General features: G+C 58.7%; 1 protein-coding gene across 5 annotated transcripts; it reads right to left on the bottom strand.

Annotated features, from left to right (window-relative positions):
• Positions 1–1,805: 1,805 nt before the first annotated feature.
• ETV4 (ETS variant transcription factor 4) lies at positions 1,806–15,118 on the bottom strand. 5 transcript variants are annotated; one of them, XM_062174890.1, is made up of 13 exons: positions 15,055–15,118; positions 14,448–14,558; positions 14,147–14,240; positions 13,883–13,930; positions 8,029–8,082; positions 6,765–6,891; positions 6,140–6,301; positions 5,658–5,935; positions 3,865–3,924; positions 3,627–3,695; positions 3,345–3,517; positions 3,019–3,120; positions 1,806–2,662 (listed from the first exon to the last, which is right to left on the bottom strand). In XM_062174890.1, exons 2-13 carry the CDS (start codon positions 14,505–14,507, stop codon positions 2,438–2,440), a joined length of 1,452 nt encoding a protein of 483 aa, XP_062030874.1. In that variant the 5' UTR covers positions 14,508–14,558; positions 15,055–15,118; the 3' UTR covers positions 1,806–2,437. The 5 variants fall into 5 exon arrangements, with proteins under 5 accessions (XP_062030874.1, XP_062030873.1, XP_062030872.1 ...); XM_062174889.1 differs by having other exon boundaries at positions 3,850–3,924; positions 6,765–6,888; XM_062174888.1 differs by having other exon boundaries at positions 3,850–3,924; positions 15,055–15,117.
• Between the last annotated feature and the right edge of the window lie 1,518 nt (positions 15,119–16,636).

The following is a 16,636-nucleotide window of genomic DNA, read 5'->3' as shown; positions in this document are numbered from 1 at the left end:
TTGCATCCCATCTGGAGCACATTAGCTTCTGGCTGTCCCTCCTTCAGCCCGGTGCTCGCCGCGGCTGTCTCCCTGAAGCAGCGCCCTCCAAGTCTGAGGACCTGAACAAAGCCGCCAGGAGCGGCTCATTAGTGACCGCGCAGAGGGCAGAGGGCGACCGGCTCATTCTTTCCCTGGATGCTGCTTCTCATCTACACCCCTCCAGTTGGTGTACTTGGCGCTCAGGGCTTGTATTGACTTATTTTCATCTTAATTGCAAGGCAGACACACGAGAGATCTTACATCTGCTGGTTTACTCCCTAAATGCCCACCATAGCCAGGGCGGGGCCAGGCCAAAGCCTGGATCCCAGAACTCCATCTAGATTTTTCCAGTGGGTGGCAGGGACTGACTTGTGTTCAAACCTCACCTGCTGCCCACCCGGTGTGCACATTAGCAGGAAACTGAGTGGCAAGCAGAGTAGCCAGGAGTTAAGTCAGGCACTCCAGTATGGGGTTAGGGTCTCTCCAAACACCCACCCCTTCACCTGAGTTTTGTACCTCCTTCCCACCATAACAGCCTGACATCAATGTGGAACTAAATTATATACCTTTTAAAAACTTGTTTCTTAACGTTGATGTTCTGTGTCTTGCTTGACATTGTAAGCTGGCACATGTGAAGTTTTGTTACCATAAAACTTGGTATAGACAAGGTTGTCCCTTCAGTTGCGAGGGTGGCAGTCGTCGGAGGTGCGTGCAGGTCAGAGGCTGCTGGCAGGAGCCATTTCAGTTGGAACAGCCTCGGCACAGCTGTGGTTCTGATTGAGCAGGACGGCACGTGTACTGACCTGAGCCTGTCGCCCAGGAAGCTGCCTACCCAGGGGCTGGCTCTGGAACCCCCACTCTGCCTCCCCTCCTCAGCCACCGTGTCCTCTCCGCAGTCACACTGCTGTGTAACGGTCACTTTTTCATCTTTGCCTTTGCTACCTACTTGCTCAGATTGGGACGAGGACAACCTGCGGCCTCCTACCTCCTTCCCTGCCGTGGCCTGTTCTAGGCCACCCACCCAGTCAGGGTGCCTCCTTTGGCCCCTTCTGCAAACTCACTCACTCCCAACTGCAGCAAAAATAGCCATGGGAGTTGGGGGAGGAGGGAGAACCCGTGGCTGGAGTACACAGCTCCCTCGGGAGTAGCTGTGATCACAGGCCCTGCTCGAGGAAGCCCCAGGAAAGGGGGCCTTACAGCTCAGGGGCTCACCTGCCCATCCCCGGGGGCCTGCAGGGGGCTGCCGGAACCATGCTGAGGGTAGCCAGAGGCCCTGTCCAGATTGCAGGGTACACTTTGTCCATTCCTTCTGGGTCTTCACACAGTAATTCTGGGAGAGGGACGACCAGGTATCATTAAGCCCAATTAAAAAAAAAAAAAAAACTTGGAAGACAAAAAAATTTGGAAGACACAAAGTTTGCCAATCCACTGGTTCACTCCCCAAATGCCTGCAATGGCTGGGGCCAAAGCCGGGCCAAAGGGGGGAGACAGAACTCAATCCAGGTCTCATGTGGGTGGCAGGAACCCGACCATTCAAGCCCCACCTGCTGCCTCCAGGTGTCTACATCAGCAGGAAATTGCACGCAGCTACTCCAGGGTTGGATGTGGGCAGCGCAACCAGCATGTTTAGCTACTATACCACATGCCTTCCCTGAACTGCCTTTCCCCAAATCCATGTGAGAATTGTCAAGGCCAGGCCCCAAATTCTGGGGCTCTTTACCCCCAGGACCCTCCCATGGCAGCAAGGAGGACACTGGAGAACTCATAGGAGAAGCAGGGGCCTTTATTAAGAGCTGGCAGATGTGGCTGGGGTGGAGGTGAAATCCCAGGCTTGAGCCTAGGAAAAGGGCTCCTTGGGGCAGGAGCCCTTTTCCTCCCTCCTTTCCTCCACCCTGCACCCCTCCATCCAAGGTTTCTTCCACCCTCCCCCTGCCTCTGGAAACACAGAGCACCAAGAACTGACGATCAGGGCCCCCCAGGCCTGGCTTGGGGCGGAGTCGAGTCCAGGCTTGGATCTCCCCATGGCAGGAGACCTGCAGAGCTCAATGAGCCCCCTCGTCCCCCTGCCAAGATAGGAGTTGGGAAGCTCCCTCTGCCCCCAAGACAGAACAAAGGCTTGTTCTCTGGTGGGGGAAAGGGAGCAGGGCTTGGGCCGCTAAGCAGGCCCTAGGAGGAGGCTGGGCCGAACTCCTCGGAGCAGAAGTAAAAGCCCCAGCGGAGGATTGCACCTGCAGACTTGCTTCCTTCCCAAAGACTGGTGGGCAGTTGAGAGTCTGGGCCGGGTTGACTGACAGGACAGTGAGATCTGCCTCGGAGACATCTGTGGGTGTCAGAGCGAGGGTTTTCCCTGACAGCACGTTCAGCCTTATGTACACAGAGCAGCACCCATCCACAGCAGGGGAGAAGCCGCTGGCCGCTAGTAAGAGTAGCCACCCTTGGGGCCAAAGGGCTGGGCAGGGCCGGCCAGCTCTGGGAGGTAGGCGGGGCTCTCGTCCAGGTGGGACAACGGGACTGTGTCCTCCTCACTGACTGGCCGGTCAAACTCAGCCTTAAGAGCGGGACGCTGATTGTCCGGGAAGGCCAGTGAGAAGAGGGCCTCCGGCTCACACACGAACTTGTACACGTACCGCTCGCCAGCCACCTGCGAGGAGAGAGGGGCTGGCTCAGCCCAGTTGTCACCACCCCCACCTGCTGTAAGCTGGGGGCTGCAGCCCCTCTCCTGGTTCAGGAAGACGTGGGGCACACTTACCTCCTTCGCTGGCTCTCTTAAGCAGCCAGCTTCCTTCCCAGTCCTTACCCCCTCGTCTCAATCTCTCCATGGTTTGTTTAGGCCTTTCTGTTACTGTTTGGCACTTTTTTGGGGAAAGGGAAACCTTGGGATTGTCTGCAGCTTCTCGCCCCCTTTGGCTCCTTTGCTTTTCCTGCACGTTCCTGACCACCGAGCTCCCCAGGCACTGCCCCGCACCCCTCCTCTTGCTCCTGACCCTCAGCCCTGACCTTTTGCATGATGCCTTTCTCATAATAGTATCGGAGTGAGCGGCTCAGCTTATCATAGTTCATGGCCGGTCGGTTCTTCTGGATGCCCCAGAGTCTGGCAACCTGGGGACAGAAGGAAAAAAGGTGCGGGGGGGGATGAATCTGAGATTCTTTTTGCAAGGCTAAGCCAGCCCTGCAGCCAGGCAGCAGCCCACACTCAGGGGCGGCGAGAATCCAGGTCAAGTCAAGCAAAGATGGTGAGGAAGGCAGGTGCTACCGCTTCCCAGGTCTCTCCTCTCCAAGCCTCAGAGCTGTTGACAAAGGGTTGGGGATGTCTGGGGACTCACCTCCTCAGGCTCAATGAGCTTGAACTCCATCCCCCGGCCCGTCCAGGCAATGAAATGGGCATTGGTTGGATCGTCCAGCAGGGCCACCAGAAACTGCCACAGCTGCAAAGCACCCCGCCGCTGGTAGGGTGGCCCCTCTCGGAATGCGCCAACCCCTTCCTGCTTCATGTCTCCTGGGGAACACAAAATAGGAGGTGAGGAGTTGGGGGGGGTCTCCCCACCTTTGGTGCCCCAGACCCTGCACCATGTGTCCCACCCTCCAGCAACAGCCACTTCTCTGACCTTCAAATTTCTCAGGGACAACGCAGACATCATCTGGAAATGGTCGCAGAGGTTTCTCATAGCCATAGCCTTGTGGAGGAAGTTGGGGGTCTCTCAGATCTGTGGGTTCACTGGTGAAACCCCAGAAGGTCCATAGGGACTCCTGGCTAGCGAGACCCTCCCCCAGGCAGGGCTCCCTCCTCCAGCTTGGAGGGCTTGTATGGGAAACAGAGGGCTGCCTTACCCATGGCCCCATCACCTGGGGAGGGCCCGGAGAAGCCCTCACTGTGGAGGTACATGGAGGCACACCCAGGGACATCTGCAGGGAGGAAAGGGTGCGGTTTCAGGTGGCTGGGCAGGGCAGGGGGAGGGGAGGAGGATGTCCTCCACACATTCAAGGAATTCTTCCTGCCAGCCTGCTTTCCGGTGACTTTTCTTGTCCCAGTCGCCTGCCCACCACCAAATCCCAGGGGAAGTTCACCCCAGGGGGCATGAGGCTTGTGCCCCTCAGCTCCAGGGCTGGGCCAGAGGGCATGGATGGCGGCAGCTGGGGCTGGGCAAGCTGTTCCTCCCCAGGGCCCGGGATTCCAGGGAGCAGCTGTTTCCTGTGAGTTGGGAGGGGGGCGGTGTGAGAGATGAACCTCCGGGGAAAGGGTCCGGTGTCCATGCCTAAGGCTCCCTCGGAAGGGGCAAACGTCCGGTCAGCAGGTCAGGTTCCTGGCCCTATGCCTGTGTGTGTGTGTGCGCGCGCACACACACGCTCCAGAGAGGAAAAGAGACAGACACTGAGGGAGCCGGAGCTCTAGCTCGCATCTGGGAAGGAGGCAGTGAGCACTGAGCCGTGCTCTCCCAGGTCTAACAGCAGGGCACATTCCACTCCATTTCAGTCCATTCCACAGGACAGAAAACTCCCTAACCCCCACCCCCCCCACCCCGCCCAGTGTGAAGCCACCCGTTCAAGTTCCAACCCCTTCCTGCCCGCCCCCCTCCACTCCCACCTATGAATGAGACTGTGAAACCTGACACCTCCGGGAGGAGGCGGGAGGATGGGTTCATTCATGCCTCCATTTTGTGAATGGAATTCCTGACTTTATTCAGGGAAGCTGGGGGGAGGGGCAGGAGTTCAAGGGCATGTAACACGATCCCCTCCGGTCTATAGCCTTTGAAGGTCAGCGGCAAGAGCATCTCCCTCCTCCCTGCTGCACCTCACCGCCTGGCCAGGCAATGGCTTATCCCCGCCCTGTTTCAGGGCATGCTTAAGGTTTACACTTGGACTTCATTCCTCTGCCCCTGAAAGACAGTGGGCACCAGAAAATGAGAAACCCTCGAGCTCTAGCCAGCTCTGAGCCTACTCAAACCTCTACATTTATTTATTGAAGCAAACTTGCAGGTACCCGCAGTTTGGGGCTGGTAGCAATGTAACAGAAGCCAGGAAGTACTAAAACAAGGCAGGGTTTGTTTTTTGGGCCTTTCCTAATTCAGAAAGGCCCTCCCTGGCTGCTGTTTATGAATGTGGCTGAGGCCAGCCAGCTTCTGGTAACAGCCAGGTGGAATGAGAAGCTGAAGCAGTCGCACATGGGGCGCTAGGCCATCCATCACACAGGATGGGGAAAACCACACATTAACCCTGCGAGCCAACTGGGAAGTAGGAGCCTGGCTTGTTTCAAGCTTATGCTTCTCTTTATTCAAGTCCCTGGAGCTGGGGGCCAGTGACACATGCTAGTCTTGGGTCTTAGTAGGGCATCCAACCCCCAACTGCCTGTTTATTTAACACAGATGCCATACCTTTCCTGCTAAGTCACAAGTCTAAGAGTCTGCATGCCCCTTATCGTCTAATCTAAGTCTAAATTCGCTAATTGAAACATGACAGTTCCTTAGGAAAGAAAGGCGAATGGATGGGGAGCTTGGATGTATGAACTGATAAACAGATGGGAACCTGAAGAACTCCTGGAGAGACATCCTGGGCTTCACTGAACTACTCCTGTGATTACGGACCTCCCCCACCTGGCAATCCCACACACCCTCTGCGCCCTCCCCAGGACAGTCCCTTACCTGAGTCGTAGGCGAAGTCCGTCTGTTCCTGTTTGATCACTACCCCCGCCCCTGGGTACCTGTGCCCGCTGACCCCGCCCTGGCTCACAGCTGGCTGGCCCGCCTGTTCATACAGGGGGTCATGGTATTCCTGCTTGAAGCTCTGCTGGGGGTAGGGTGGGCAGGGCTCCGACAGCTGGTGTTGGTAGGGGGCTGGGAGGGTCTCCCGACCCCCACCCTGAGAAGATGTGAAGGAGTGGCACATGTCCAGGGGCTGCTGGAAGACGGAGCTGGGTGTGCTTGAAGGAAGAGAACAGAAGCCTAAATTAAGCCCTCCTCTAGTCTGCCACTCCCAGACTTACCAGGTGGGCTCAGGTGTGGGGGGGTGTTTCCATACGCTTCCTCCCTACCCCCCTCCACACCTGTTTGGGAAACCCTTAGGGATTGAGGAGAAACTGGTGAGACCTGGACCCATAGGAGCAGTGGGTGTCTTGTCTCCTTACCTGTGCTCCCCGAGGTACCCATGGCTGGGGTGGGGCTGAGAGGCGCCGGAGGCTCTCAGGAAACTCCGCTGTTCCGCCCGGGGAAAGGGCTGCAGGGGCGACTGTCCAGGGGCACCGGGGGCGGGAGACTTGATGGCGATTTGTCTGGGGGGGTCATAGGCACTGGAGTTGAGGGGGAGATGGGGGTGAGGGGGCAGAGAAGCTGAGCAAGGATCTTTGAGCTCTTCATCTCCAGGGTGAGGCCGCAGGGGTTTCAGGGGACGGCAGGGCCGAGGGGGCTGGGAAGGGAAGGGCAGGAGCCGCAGACTGTGTCGCGGGTGCCACCTTTCTCTGCTTGCCTCAGTCCTGACCCTGATCTTGAGAACATCTCTCCCAGCCCAGAGCAGCTGGCTTGGGTGAGACAGGGGCCTCTCAGCGGAAGCAGAGCCTGCGCCAGTCTTAACTCACATCCCTGGGGCCCTCTGCTGTCTCTTCCATGCTGCTCCTTAGTGGAAATCCTTAGCTGGGCCCCCTTGGCAGGAGCCAGGGAACCTTTCGGCACTCTGACTTGCATCTGAGGCGCTGCCTCTGCTCATGCGCGGCCTCCCTCCCCTCCCTCCCTCCCCGGGGGCCGGCTGGTGCTCACCTGGAGTAAAGGCACTGCTCGCCATGGTGGTAGGGGAGTGGCGGCTTCCTGCTGCAGGACAGGGCCGGGTCTGTGCGGGGGCTCTGGGGCTCCTTCTTGATCCTGGTGGTGGGGCTGTGGAAAGCTACTGTGGGGGTTGGGACGGGGGCAGAGCAAAGCCAGAATGTGTCACCCAAGAAGCAGCAGAGATTCTAGCACCTTCTGCTCTTCGAGGACCGGCCTGGTGACTGGTCCAGCCTCCTTCCTTCTCTGGTCTCTGTTTTCCGGGATCCATAGACAGCACTTTAAGAGCATCCTAGCTGTCTACCTTGTGTCTAGTGTGATACACCAGGCTAACGCCCAGTGATAACCAAGGAAGCTGTCTAAAGCTCAGCATTCAGTGCAACCTCAGCCCCAGGAAAACACCTCTGGCCAGGAGTGGGGGCGTCCTCGGCACCCCCAGTCTGGGGCCTCTGGTTCGCCTGCATGCCCTGGAAAATTCCAAGGCAAGGAGATGTTTTCTTATTCATTCGGGGCTATAAAGAATCTTCCTTTTGCTGGTTCAGGTTGGACATCCGCCCACTTGACTGGCAGCTGCATAACGTTATACACATGCTCCTAATTATCCCTGAAGAACACTGGCCTTTCCTGGGGCCCCTGCCGTGCGGCTCCGCGCGGGGGCGAGTGCGAGTCTGCCTGAGCGCAGTCCAGGTGAGTGCCCTGCACCCAGGCAAGCACTGTTAGCTGCTACCTGATTATCTGCATCCTGTTTCATTCCATATCAGGTGCCGAGAGCAACGTAAAGCTGGGTTTCTCAACAGTGGCACTATGGATCCTCGGGCCAGGCCATGGCTTTTTGGTTTGTTTTTGATCATGGGGAGCTGTCTTGAGTACTGTAGGATGTTTTTAGCAGCACTCCAGCCTCTGCCCACTAGATGCCAATACCTCCTTGGGGGCGACATCCTGACCAATGGCATGAAAGTAACTTAGAACATTAGAACTGGCCCCAGCCCCTCACTGCGGGTACACGGAAATGGAGGATCAGAGAGACAGTGTCTGCCCCAAGGCCACACAGCTGGGACAGGGCCAGCCCCAGATTTGAACCACGGTCTTCCTCTCTGTTACTGCCTGGGGAGCCCTGATCGTCTCTCTTTCCTTTAGCGAAGACCAAGCTGTCTCCTGTGATCCTCTGTCTCTGGGACTCGCCCTCTGCCTTCCCCCACCCCCACCCCACCTCTTACCACCCCCCCCCACACACACACCTGGCCCCCTTCCCTCTACTCACAGTTTTCTGAATGGAAATCAGGAACGAACTGTTCATCACTGTCTGGTACCTGAGCTGCAGAGAGAGGTCAGAGGTGAGCGTGGGCTGGGGACCCTGGTGCAGCCACTGGGAGATACCATTAGCACAGCCCTGCAGGTCAGCACCAGCCCGGAAGAATCCACAGCCTCCTTCTCTGGGATCCGCTAAAACCCTGGAGGGAAGCCCGTGCCTCCCTGGAACCTGTCTGAGCAGATTCCCCGGCCCCAGGTGCTCTGTCTTTATTCCCGCCATGTTTCAGGAGACGGTCCCGCCCTGCGCGCTGTGGACAAAGCTACTGGGAAGTGCCCATGGCAGAGTCATAGCTGGGCTGGGCAACAAGTGGGTTCTCACGGACTTAGAATCACCTGGGAAAACTGTGAATCTTGGGGGTGTAGCGGGGAGGGGGGCAGGAATCTGCATTTCAACCCCTGCCCAGGTGACTTTGCTGAAATGGAGTGGAGTAAAGAGGGGGGACCAACAGGGGTGCGAGGAGGACAGTGGGAGAGGGAGAGGCCGAGGACGTGCACCCCGCCGGCGGGCAGCCAGGGTAGGAGCACTCCCCGGGGCCCAGGTGGGTGGAGCTGGGTTGGCGTCAGGTCAGGACCACTCATTCAAAGCAGCTCAGTCATGACCTCTAACCTGGGTAACTGGATTGAGTTCCAGTTCTTGTCCGGTCTCCCCAGGGGGGCATTTAGCTGGGTACCTCCCCGGATCCCGGACTCTCTGCCTACTCTCGCCCCTCTCCTAAGACACAAGAGATAACAGCAGGAAGGAGAAGGGCAGAGAGCCCAGGAAGGAGGCGTCCCTAAGATGAGGCAGTGGAAGCTGCAGACTGCTCTCGGGATGGACAATGCGGCAGGGAACATCTCGCAGCCGCTGTCTTCCAAGGCCCCCTCAGCCAGGGCTGCACTGTTTCTCACTTGGATTTCAGCCACAGCCTGCCACCGTCAGGACTCCCTGCTTCCATTCTCCTCTCCCCGCCCCAGGTCCTAACCAGGCCCGACGCCGCTTAGATCAGAGGAGAGGTGCATTCTGGGTGGTGCGGCCGCAGATGGCAGGTTCTCTACACAACTGCCAGTGACCTTTCTGCAAATCCTCTCTCTCCCTCTCTAAGCGTGAAACCCAAACTCTTGCCCTTGGCCTCCTCTTGGGAGATCTTCCCACCCAAGCCAGAGGTCCCTCCCGGCTCTCGATGGTGTTTGTCTTATTTTTGCCCTAGCAGATATTGCCACCTGAACGTAGCGATTTATGTTTAGGTGGTTATGCTCTACCAGAAGGTTAAGCTTGGTGCAGGCAAGCACCTGATCTAATTCATCTGACCCCCAGCACCCAGCACAGGGTCTGACTCCAAGTGCACGGTCAATGCATTATTTGTTTACTACGTGAATAAGCACACAGTGACCCCTTGTCCTCTGGCTGGCAGGAAGGACCGAGGCGATCCTAGCCAAGCCCGCAGCACCAGGGGCAGGTCCTCTCTGGAAAGCTCATCCTACAGCGATGTCTTAGGTTGTGTCAGTGGCTGGGCAGGAGCCTTCACCAACTCGTTTGATGTAGCAGGGGTGCTAAGGGCTTTGAGGTAGCAGATTTCACGGAGACCCTGGGGTGAGGGAGTTTAAGAATCAGGAGCCACCTGCAGCTTGAATTTATGACAAAGCAACAGGACGCACGTCTAATGTGACCCAGAAACCCGCGGCACGCTGACATTCCTTGGCAAAAACAAAAACACACAGCCACACACATTTTCTCAGGAGTCGCACTAAGGCGCAGAGGCAGCCGTTCCCACACTGTCCTGCCTTCAGAAGCACCTGGGCGTTGTTATAAACGCTGATTCTCAAGGTTGTGCATTTTGATCACTGGCAACTTTAGGAGGTGCTGCATAACGCCAGGATGCAAGATCTTTCCAGCTGCCCAGGGGTGCAAGGCCCAGGCTCATCCCTGCCTGCCTGTGCCCTCCACCCCAGTCAAGGGGGTGAGGAGGGCAGGGTAAAAGACATGCCCCTCCCTGCGACCGAGACAAGGAGGGTCCCTAGGGTGGCTGGTGCAGAACGTGGGGGTGACTGACGCACTCCGGCCCCCTCCTGGGGCCTCGTTAGCTGCCAGTTTCCATTGAGGTAATGGGCTGGGGGTGTCTCCTGCTGGCGTCACTGGCCTGGAGAGCAGAGGGCCCAAGGGGTCATCTTGCCTTTCTTCCTGCCTCAAGCTTCGAGGTTTGACCAGAATCCTCTCCCCGAGAGTCCCAGAGGAGGCCTCCCCTGGCATCCAGTTCACATCCAGAAGTGGGGACACCTTCTTCCCAGTGCCAAAAGCAAACCCCAGCCCCTGCTCGGCTCCTCCTCCAAACGCTGGCCATCTTGTGGCTGCCCAGAGACCACCGACAAGGATAGAGACAGGAAGAGGAATACGGAGGCCCCGCGTTCCTGGAGAGCAGGAGAGGTTTTAATTACCATGTTTGGTCTTGAGTGTACAGCACTCTGTTTGCTGATTGGCCGAGTCTGGGCTGCCCAGCTCATGTGCCAGCGTCTGCCCCCAGCTCCATCCTGGCCCTAAAGGAGAGCTGACCTGCCTGGGGACATGGCTGATGATGAAGGAGTGGTGCTGGGAAATGTGTTAAGCCAGCATGGAGCCCAGAGAGATGTTAGGGACCCTCTCCTTATAACAGGGGAGCAGTAAAAGAAAAGGAGGGGCTTGGGAGGCTTGCTGAGCTGGGCCCCAGAATTGGGAGGGCATGACAGCCAAGCCCCAGAGGCCACTCCCACCACCCATGTCCCATCACGCTCTTCCAGGGTCCAGGGTGAGGAGGAGGGGTGGAGGCAATGTCCAGCGTTTCTGCTCCACTGTGTCACCACCGGGGGCCTGAGCTCTCCCCGGACCCCACCCCAACCCTGGTGGGGGCTCTGCACAGTTCTTTCTCTGTGCAGGGGACATTTTCCTCCAGGAGCCTTCTGGAAGGGGAGGGGACAGAGAGATGGAGAAGGGGGCTTGGGAGCTAACACAGACTGGGAAGCGGATTAACCCTGTCCCACCCCTCCCCACAGAATCCTGCAGGCAGCAGCACGCACACACAGACTCGCACACCTGATTCCTTGCGCTGGACTCTCCCAGCAACACAGCGGCACGCGTGAGACATGTCCTCCATGTATGCCTTCATGCACAGGCTCTCTTTTCAGACCTACAGATTTTGGCATGGTGGGGGGGCAAGGGCAAGGGCACTGGAGCTGCTGGCAGAGGGCTGGGGAGGAGGGGCTCTTGTGAGCACAGATCCATTCCTTTGAGAACGTAATGGAAGCCATTGATTGTTCTCTTTCTAGAAAAATCCTAATGCCTCTGCGTACAGCACATCCCCACCAATTTTACACACACCTCAGGGAGCAAGGACCCTTCCAGCATATCCGTAGCACTTCTGGGAATCCACAGACCCCAGCCTCCTACAGAGACACACCTGGCCCAGAATCAGACCACAAAGACATTGTCCCCAGGGGTTCCTGAAGGCTCCTCCCAAGCCCAGAAAGGAACCCTGGACCAGAACCAGCACATCTGTCACCATCACCAGACACATACAGGCTCAGCTTGATCCTCTCTCCAGCGTCGCAACAGATCCCAGGTGCCCCCACATCAGACACACCCTTCTACCCATCTAGAGAAACCCCTGGCCCCAAAGATATCTGAGCTGCCTCTGCAGAGCCCTGCTCACACTCCCCCCGCACCCCTGCACCGCGCAGACACCCGACATGGATCCTGCAGCCACATCCTCATCCCCCTGTACCTGCCCTGCCCGGCGCCACCTGGGCATCTCTGAATCCTTCACAGCCCCACCCACGCCAAGGGACCCGCTGCCTCTCTCCAGATTGGGGCTTTACGAAGAAATCAAGCCGGGAGAGGTGGGTTGGACTCGGGCCACTCTGTGCCCCAACCGCTGGCTAGTTTCCAGAGGAGCCAGTCCCTCCCTGTCCCCCCATCTCCCCCTGCAGCTGCAGGGGTCACTGACCTGGTGGGAAGAGGCAGGAGAGGAGGCTGGGGTGGTGCTGGGCTGGTGCAGGGGGACAGGGCCCCGGCAGCTGCATCTGTCTCCGCAGAGAGAAGGAGCCAATGGCCTCAGCATCCCCCCCTCAGGCCTGGCCATCCATTGCCAGCTGGGAACCGAGCTGCTCCCTCAGAAGGGAGGAGAAGGAACCAAGGCGATCCCAGCCCCCCTCCGCCTCGCAATCCCCACCCGCACCTCCCCACCCACTGGATTTAAATGTACAGTGACTCCCGGGGCAGCAGCATGTCACACACGCACACATGCAGACAGACACACGTACCAGCTCTAGACACACTGCCAAGGGGTGGGGTTTCCAAGGTTGAGAGATGAGAACATTCTCCTCCCCTTCCCATCCCCAAACCAGGCACAAATGGACCAGCAGCTGCCAAAATGCCAACCCCTGAACCCACCCTTTGCTCACAGCCTCGTGAGCTGCCCACTACGGGGACCCTCAGCTGACAGAGAAAGAAAGGAGCCTGGCGAGCCAGGCAGAAATCAGGCATAGGGAGAGGAAGCCCCTGGAAACCGACACCTCTGCCATCAGCTCCAGTCCAGCTCCGGAACCACGGGAGGACGGGCAGACCCTGCAAAGCCCTGCCTGTAACCCGGGACAGGGCACATACCTGCAGCATGCACAGTTAATATCCCAGACCCCAGAGCTGGCCAGCATGCCCGGAGCGGCTCAGCCGTTCATTCCACAAGATGTCTGGAGTGCTTGGCTCTGAGCTAGGTCATCACTCTGAACATCTCTATTTTGGGGCTACCACAGTGGTCAACACAGATCTAAGCACACTCCAAGGAATCTGGTCAGGGTCTTTTCCTTCTACCCCAAGCTTCTGTGGAAGGTTTTGAAGGGGTTGCGTTTGAGCTCAAAATAATTACCAAAGAGCGACACCCAGGGCAGAGGGATGGGAGATCCTAAGGAACAGAAAAATCCTCAGAAAGTGGGTTTGGCTTCTAGGTTTTTAGATTGTTAAAATAAAGGGGTCCTACGAAGGGAGGGCAAACCCTTCCCCTGAGACTTCGAGGTCTAAACCACCATTCCACCTCCCACCTGAAGCCCCACCAGGGACACCTCCAGGCTCCACCAAGACTTATCCAAGAAGATAAGGAGACCCCAGCACACTTCCCCACCCTGGGGGGCCCAGCCACAGACCCCATCCCTGCCTGTTCGCTGCGCACTCCCCAGCACACAGGAAGGGGACTTTGCCTGGAGGCGGAGTGATGGAGGAGGGAGACCAAGTAGCCATTAGAATTACAATCAGGGCTATTTGCTGGGGTAGCCCCGGCCTTCTCCGCCAAAGCACAGCTGAGAAGAATGGCTGGAAACTTTTGTTGTTCTTTGGGCCAGGACTGTAAGTTGTCGGGGCTGGATAAGAAGCAGGTTTGGGCCACTCCTGAAGCTAGGTAACAAGTTAACTGCTGCTGCTTCTTATCACCCTGTCCCTCACTGCCCCCCAATCACCCCCAAAAGTAGCTCCGCTGGCTCGTAGGCTCCTGCCAAACAAACTTTGCAAATGAAAATTTCAACCAGGAAAATGGGCCTGGGGCCAAGTTCCATTCAAATAAGCAAATACCCCACACAATGGTCTGATTCATCCCCAGGCCTGGTTACACAAGCCCAGCTCAGGGCAGAGAAAATAAATATCAATTTAAGCGTCCACACTGGGCACTGAGGAGAGCGCAGTGGCTGGACGAGAGGGGGCCCTGGAGAACGCCTTGAGATGGGGTAGAGGGCGGAGGAATTGGGCTAGGCAGGACAGCCAGGGCTGGGAACCCCCTCCCCGTAACAGAAACGGTCACCAAACTACTCACCTTCAGCAAGCCACGTCTCCTGGAAGTGACTTAGATCCTGGAAGAGATCTGAGGGGTGAATTATGGAATCGGAGGTGAGGCGGAGGCAGTGGTGAGAAGGCAGCCCCAGCTAGCCGAGGTGACCTAACCACTTGGGAGCAGGGGCCAAGAATGACCTGAGTCCCCCGGAGACGGAATCTTTTGGGGACCGAGTGGGGTTCCAGGACCTGCCCTTGGGACGTGCATATGGCGGGGCGGAGTCAGTCTGTCTCCCTGGCTCTTTACCTTCGGAGTCGGGGGGCGGCAGGGAGCCCGGGTCCATGAGCTTTCCCTGCGGGACCATCAGCGCTTCTCGCAAGCTCCCATTTCCGGGCGATTTCTGCGAGGTGGGAGGGGGGAGAATGCCCCGAAGTCACCCTGAGGAGCCCAGCCAGGGGAGCGGGGTCGGGGTTCCGGGGTGACTCAGGGGCCTGGCCGCCCAGGACCCCGCTGGGAGCGCAGGGGCGGGGGGAGGGCTCCGGTGCGGTGGGGTGAGCAGGGGCGGGGTGCAGGGCGGGGGCGGGCGTGGAGCCGGCGCGGCGCTCACGCTGCACAAGGTGTAGGGCACTTGCTGGTCCAAGTATCCGCCTTTCATCCTCCGCTCCATCCGGCCGCTCCCTCCGGCCGCGCGGCCGGGGCCCCGCGCGGGGGCAGAGACCTGGGGGGGGGGGGGTAGCGTTCGCTCACGGTCCCGGGAGGGGCGGCGGGGAGGGGTAGCCCCGAGGCTTCAGGTCGGACCGCGCAACTTCTCCGAGTCACTGGCGCGATGGGGAGGTTTCCGCCAGCCGGGCCGTGCGCCGCCACTACTCCCCTCCCGCCAAAGGCAGGTCCCACCTGCTCCCCAAAGCCAGGCTCGCTGTTTCAGCTGTCTGCAGCCCTGCTCTGCCCGGGCTCGGTTACATAAGACGAGAGTGAGAGAGAGAGAGAGACTGTGTGTGTGTGTGTGTGTGTGCCCTCGCGCGCCCAGGAGCGGGCCCGGCGCGCACCATTCGCACGCCCGCAACTCCGGCGCCCCCTCCGGCCCGGAATCCCAGTGCCTCCCACCTCCCGCCCTGGAATCTGCGGAGGCGGGCGGTGAGAAGAGAGAGGGATGTGTCGGAGGCGAGGCGGGGAAGCACAGACACGCTCCCTCCCTCCCCCTCCGGCAGCCTCACCTGAGGCCGGGGCGTCGGTGCTGGAGCTGCGGGGGGTCCGGAGCATGTCCCCAGGCCGCTCCGAGGGGCACCGGGCTAGGCCGGAGCGAGGCGGCCCGGGCCCCGGGTCCCCCGCGCACCCGCTTGTTTTCCGGGAGCCGCACACAGTTGTGAGCCCTGGGGAGCAGCTGATTGGTGCATTTCCTTCGCCTCGTCCTGGGCTCTCGCTCCCCCCACCCGTTCCCTTTGTTTCATTGACTTTTGTGAATGAAACCCCTGGGCCGGGCACGCCCGCCAATCCGGAGACTCGTCAGGCCGATCCGGAAGGCGGAGTTTCCCAGCCCCGCGGACCAATCAGAATGTAGGGGCTGGCTCGCGGCTTCATTCACGGCTTGGGCTCCCATTCATAAAAAAATAAACTCTTCGCGGCCGGAGTTCATTCATAAGGAATTGAGAGAAACGGAGGGAAGCCGAGGCCGGGGCGACTTCCTCGCGGGGCCCTGCGCTGACTCGGGGTCCGGGACGCCGCGGGGCCCTCGGGCTGGCGTCCGCACTCGGCTCTGCATCTGCGTGCCCGTGGGAGTGCGCACTTGAACGTGTGCTCGCCCTGGGGGCAGGCGGGCTGGCGTGCGTGCCCAGAGGAGCAATAATCGCCAGCACTTAGGAAGCACTCCGCTTCCACGTGCTCGCTGCGTCCCCAGAACCCGGCCGGCTGGATCTTTTGTTTTCATTTTTGAAAGCTCAGAGGGAGGACAGTGGCTCGCCTGAGGCCACTCTGCTGGTCCGCCCTGTGGGGGGTGCAGTCCCCCAGCCTCCTCCCAGGCTCTCTTGTCCAGTCAGTCCTCTGAGGCCACAATGTGGTGATCTGAGAGCAAGGGGGTATACTACAGGCGCTCAATGCATGCCACCTGGCTCGCAATGCAGGCTTCCTCAGGGGTCTGTGTGCCGCAAAGCTGTTCTCTGACCCACTTTTCTGCGGACTGCGGCAGAAACCAGAGGGGCTAGGGTGGACGCTTGCTGAGGACACATCTATCTCCTCCTTATTAAGAGCAAGCACAGGGCTTCTGGGAGCAAAGGCCCCACGCGATCGGATGATCTGGGGCCAGGCTGGGTTTCAGTTTTCGTCAAGGCGCTGGTCACACTCTCTGTTCACCACTTCACTCAGTGAACATGGATTGCATCAGAGACAGTGCTGGCTGCCAGGCAGGCAGCTGAGACCAGCGCAGAGGTCCGACGGGAGCTGCACTGCCCCGGCCGCAGCCGTGGGCGCACCCAGGACATGGGAGCTCAGGAGCTCTCGCTCTGAGACATTTCTCTGAGTCCTCAGTCCGGCACGCCTTTGGGAAGAGCCTGATTTCACTCCCTGACTGTGATAAAAACAAAGAGCTGTTCAAACTCCAGGCCTGTGGGGACTGCTTCCAAAATTCACCTAACCTGACACTCACGACACACACATGCTCTTCCAGCTGGTCCACTCGGAACTGGACCAGGGCTCGTTCTAGGAGGTCAGGTTGGGCAAATGAAAATACACTTCCTTCTCTTCTTTGTTGAAATGTTTTTTATATATTTATTTGAGAGGGAGAGATAGAGAGGTCTTCCTTCC

The sequence above is a fragment of the Lepus europaeus genome, chromosome 18 (genome assembly GCF_033115175.1).
Source record: "Lepus europaeus isolate LE1 chromosome 18, mLepTim1.pri, whole genome shotgun sequence".
Classification (NCBI taxonomy): domain Eukaryota; kingdom Metazoa; phylum Chordata; class Mammalia; order Lagomorpha; family Leporidae; genus Lepus; species Lepus europaeus.
Note: the sequence above shows the minus strand (reverse complement) of the source record. Positions and strands in the feature narration are given on the sequence as shown.

Excerpts from the sequence above, each read along its gene's own strand:
- ETV4 (XM_062174888.1), bottom strand. The coding sequence starts at position 14,507 with ATGGAGCGGAGGATGAAAGGCGGATACTTGGACCAGCAAGTGCCCTAC. Across the intron at positions 14,241-14,447 it reads TGCCCTACACCTTGTGCAGC|AAATCGCCCGGAAATGGGAG; the intron begins GTGAGCGCCGCG and ends CCCACCTCGCAG. Across the intron at positions 5,936-6,139 it reads GGGTACCTCGGGGAGCACAG|CACACCCAGCTCCGTCTTCC; the intron begins GTAAGGAGACAA and ends TCTTCCTTCAAG.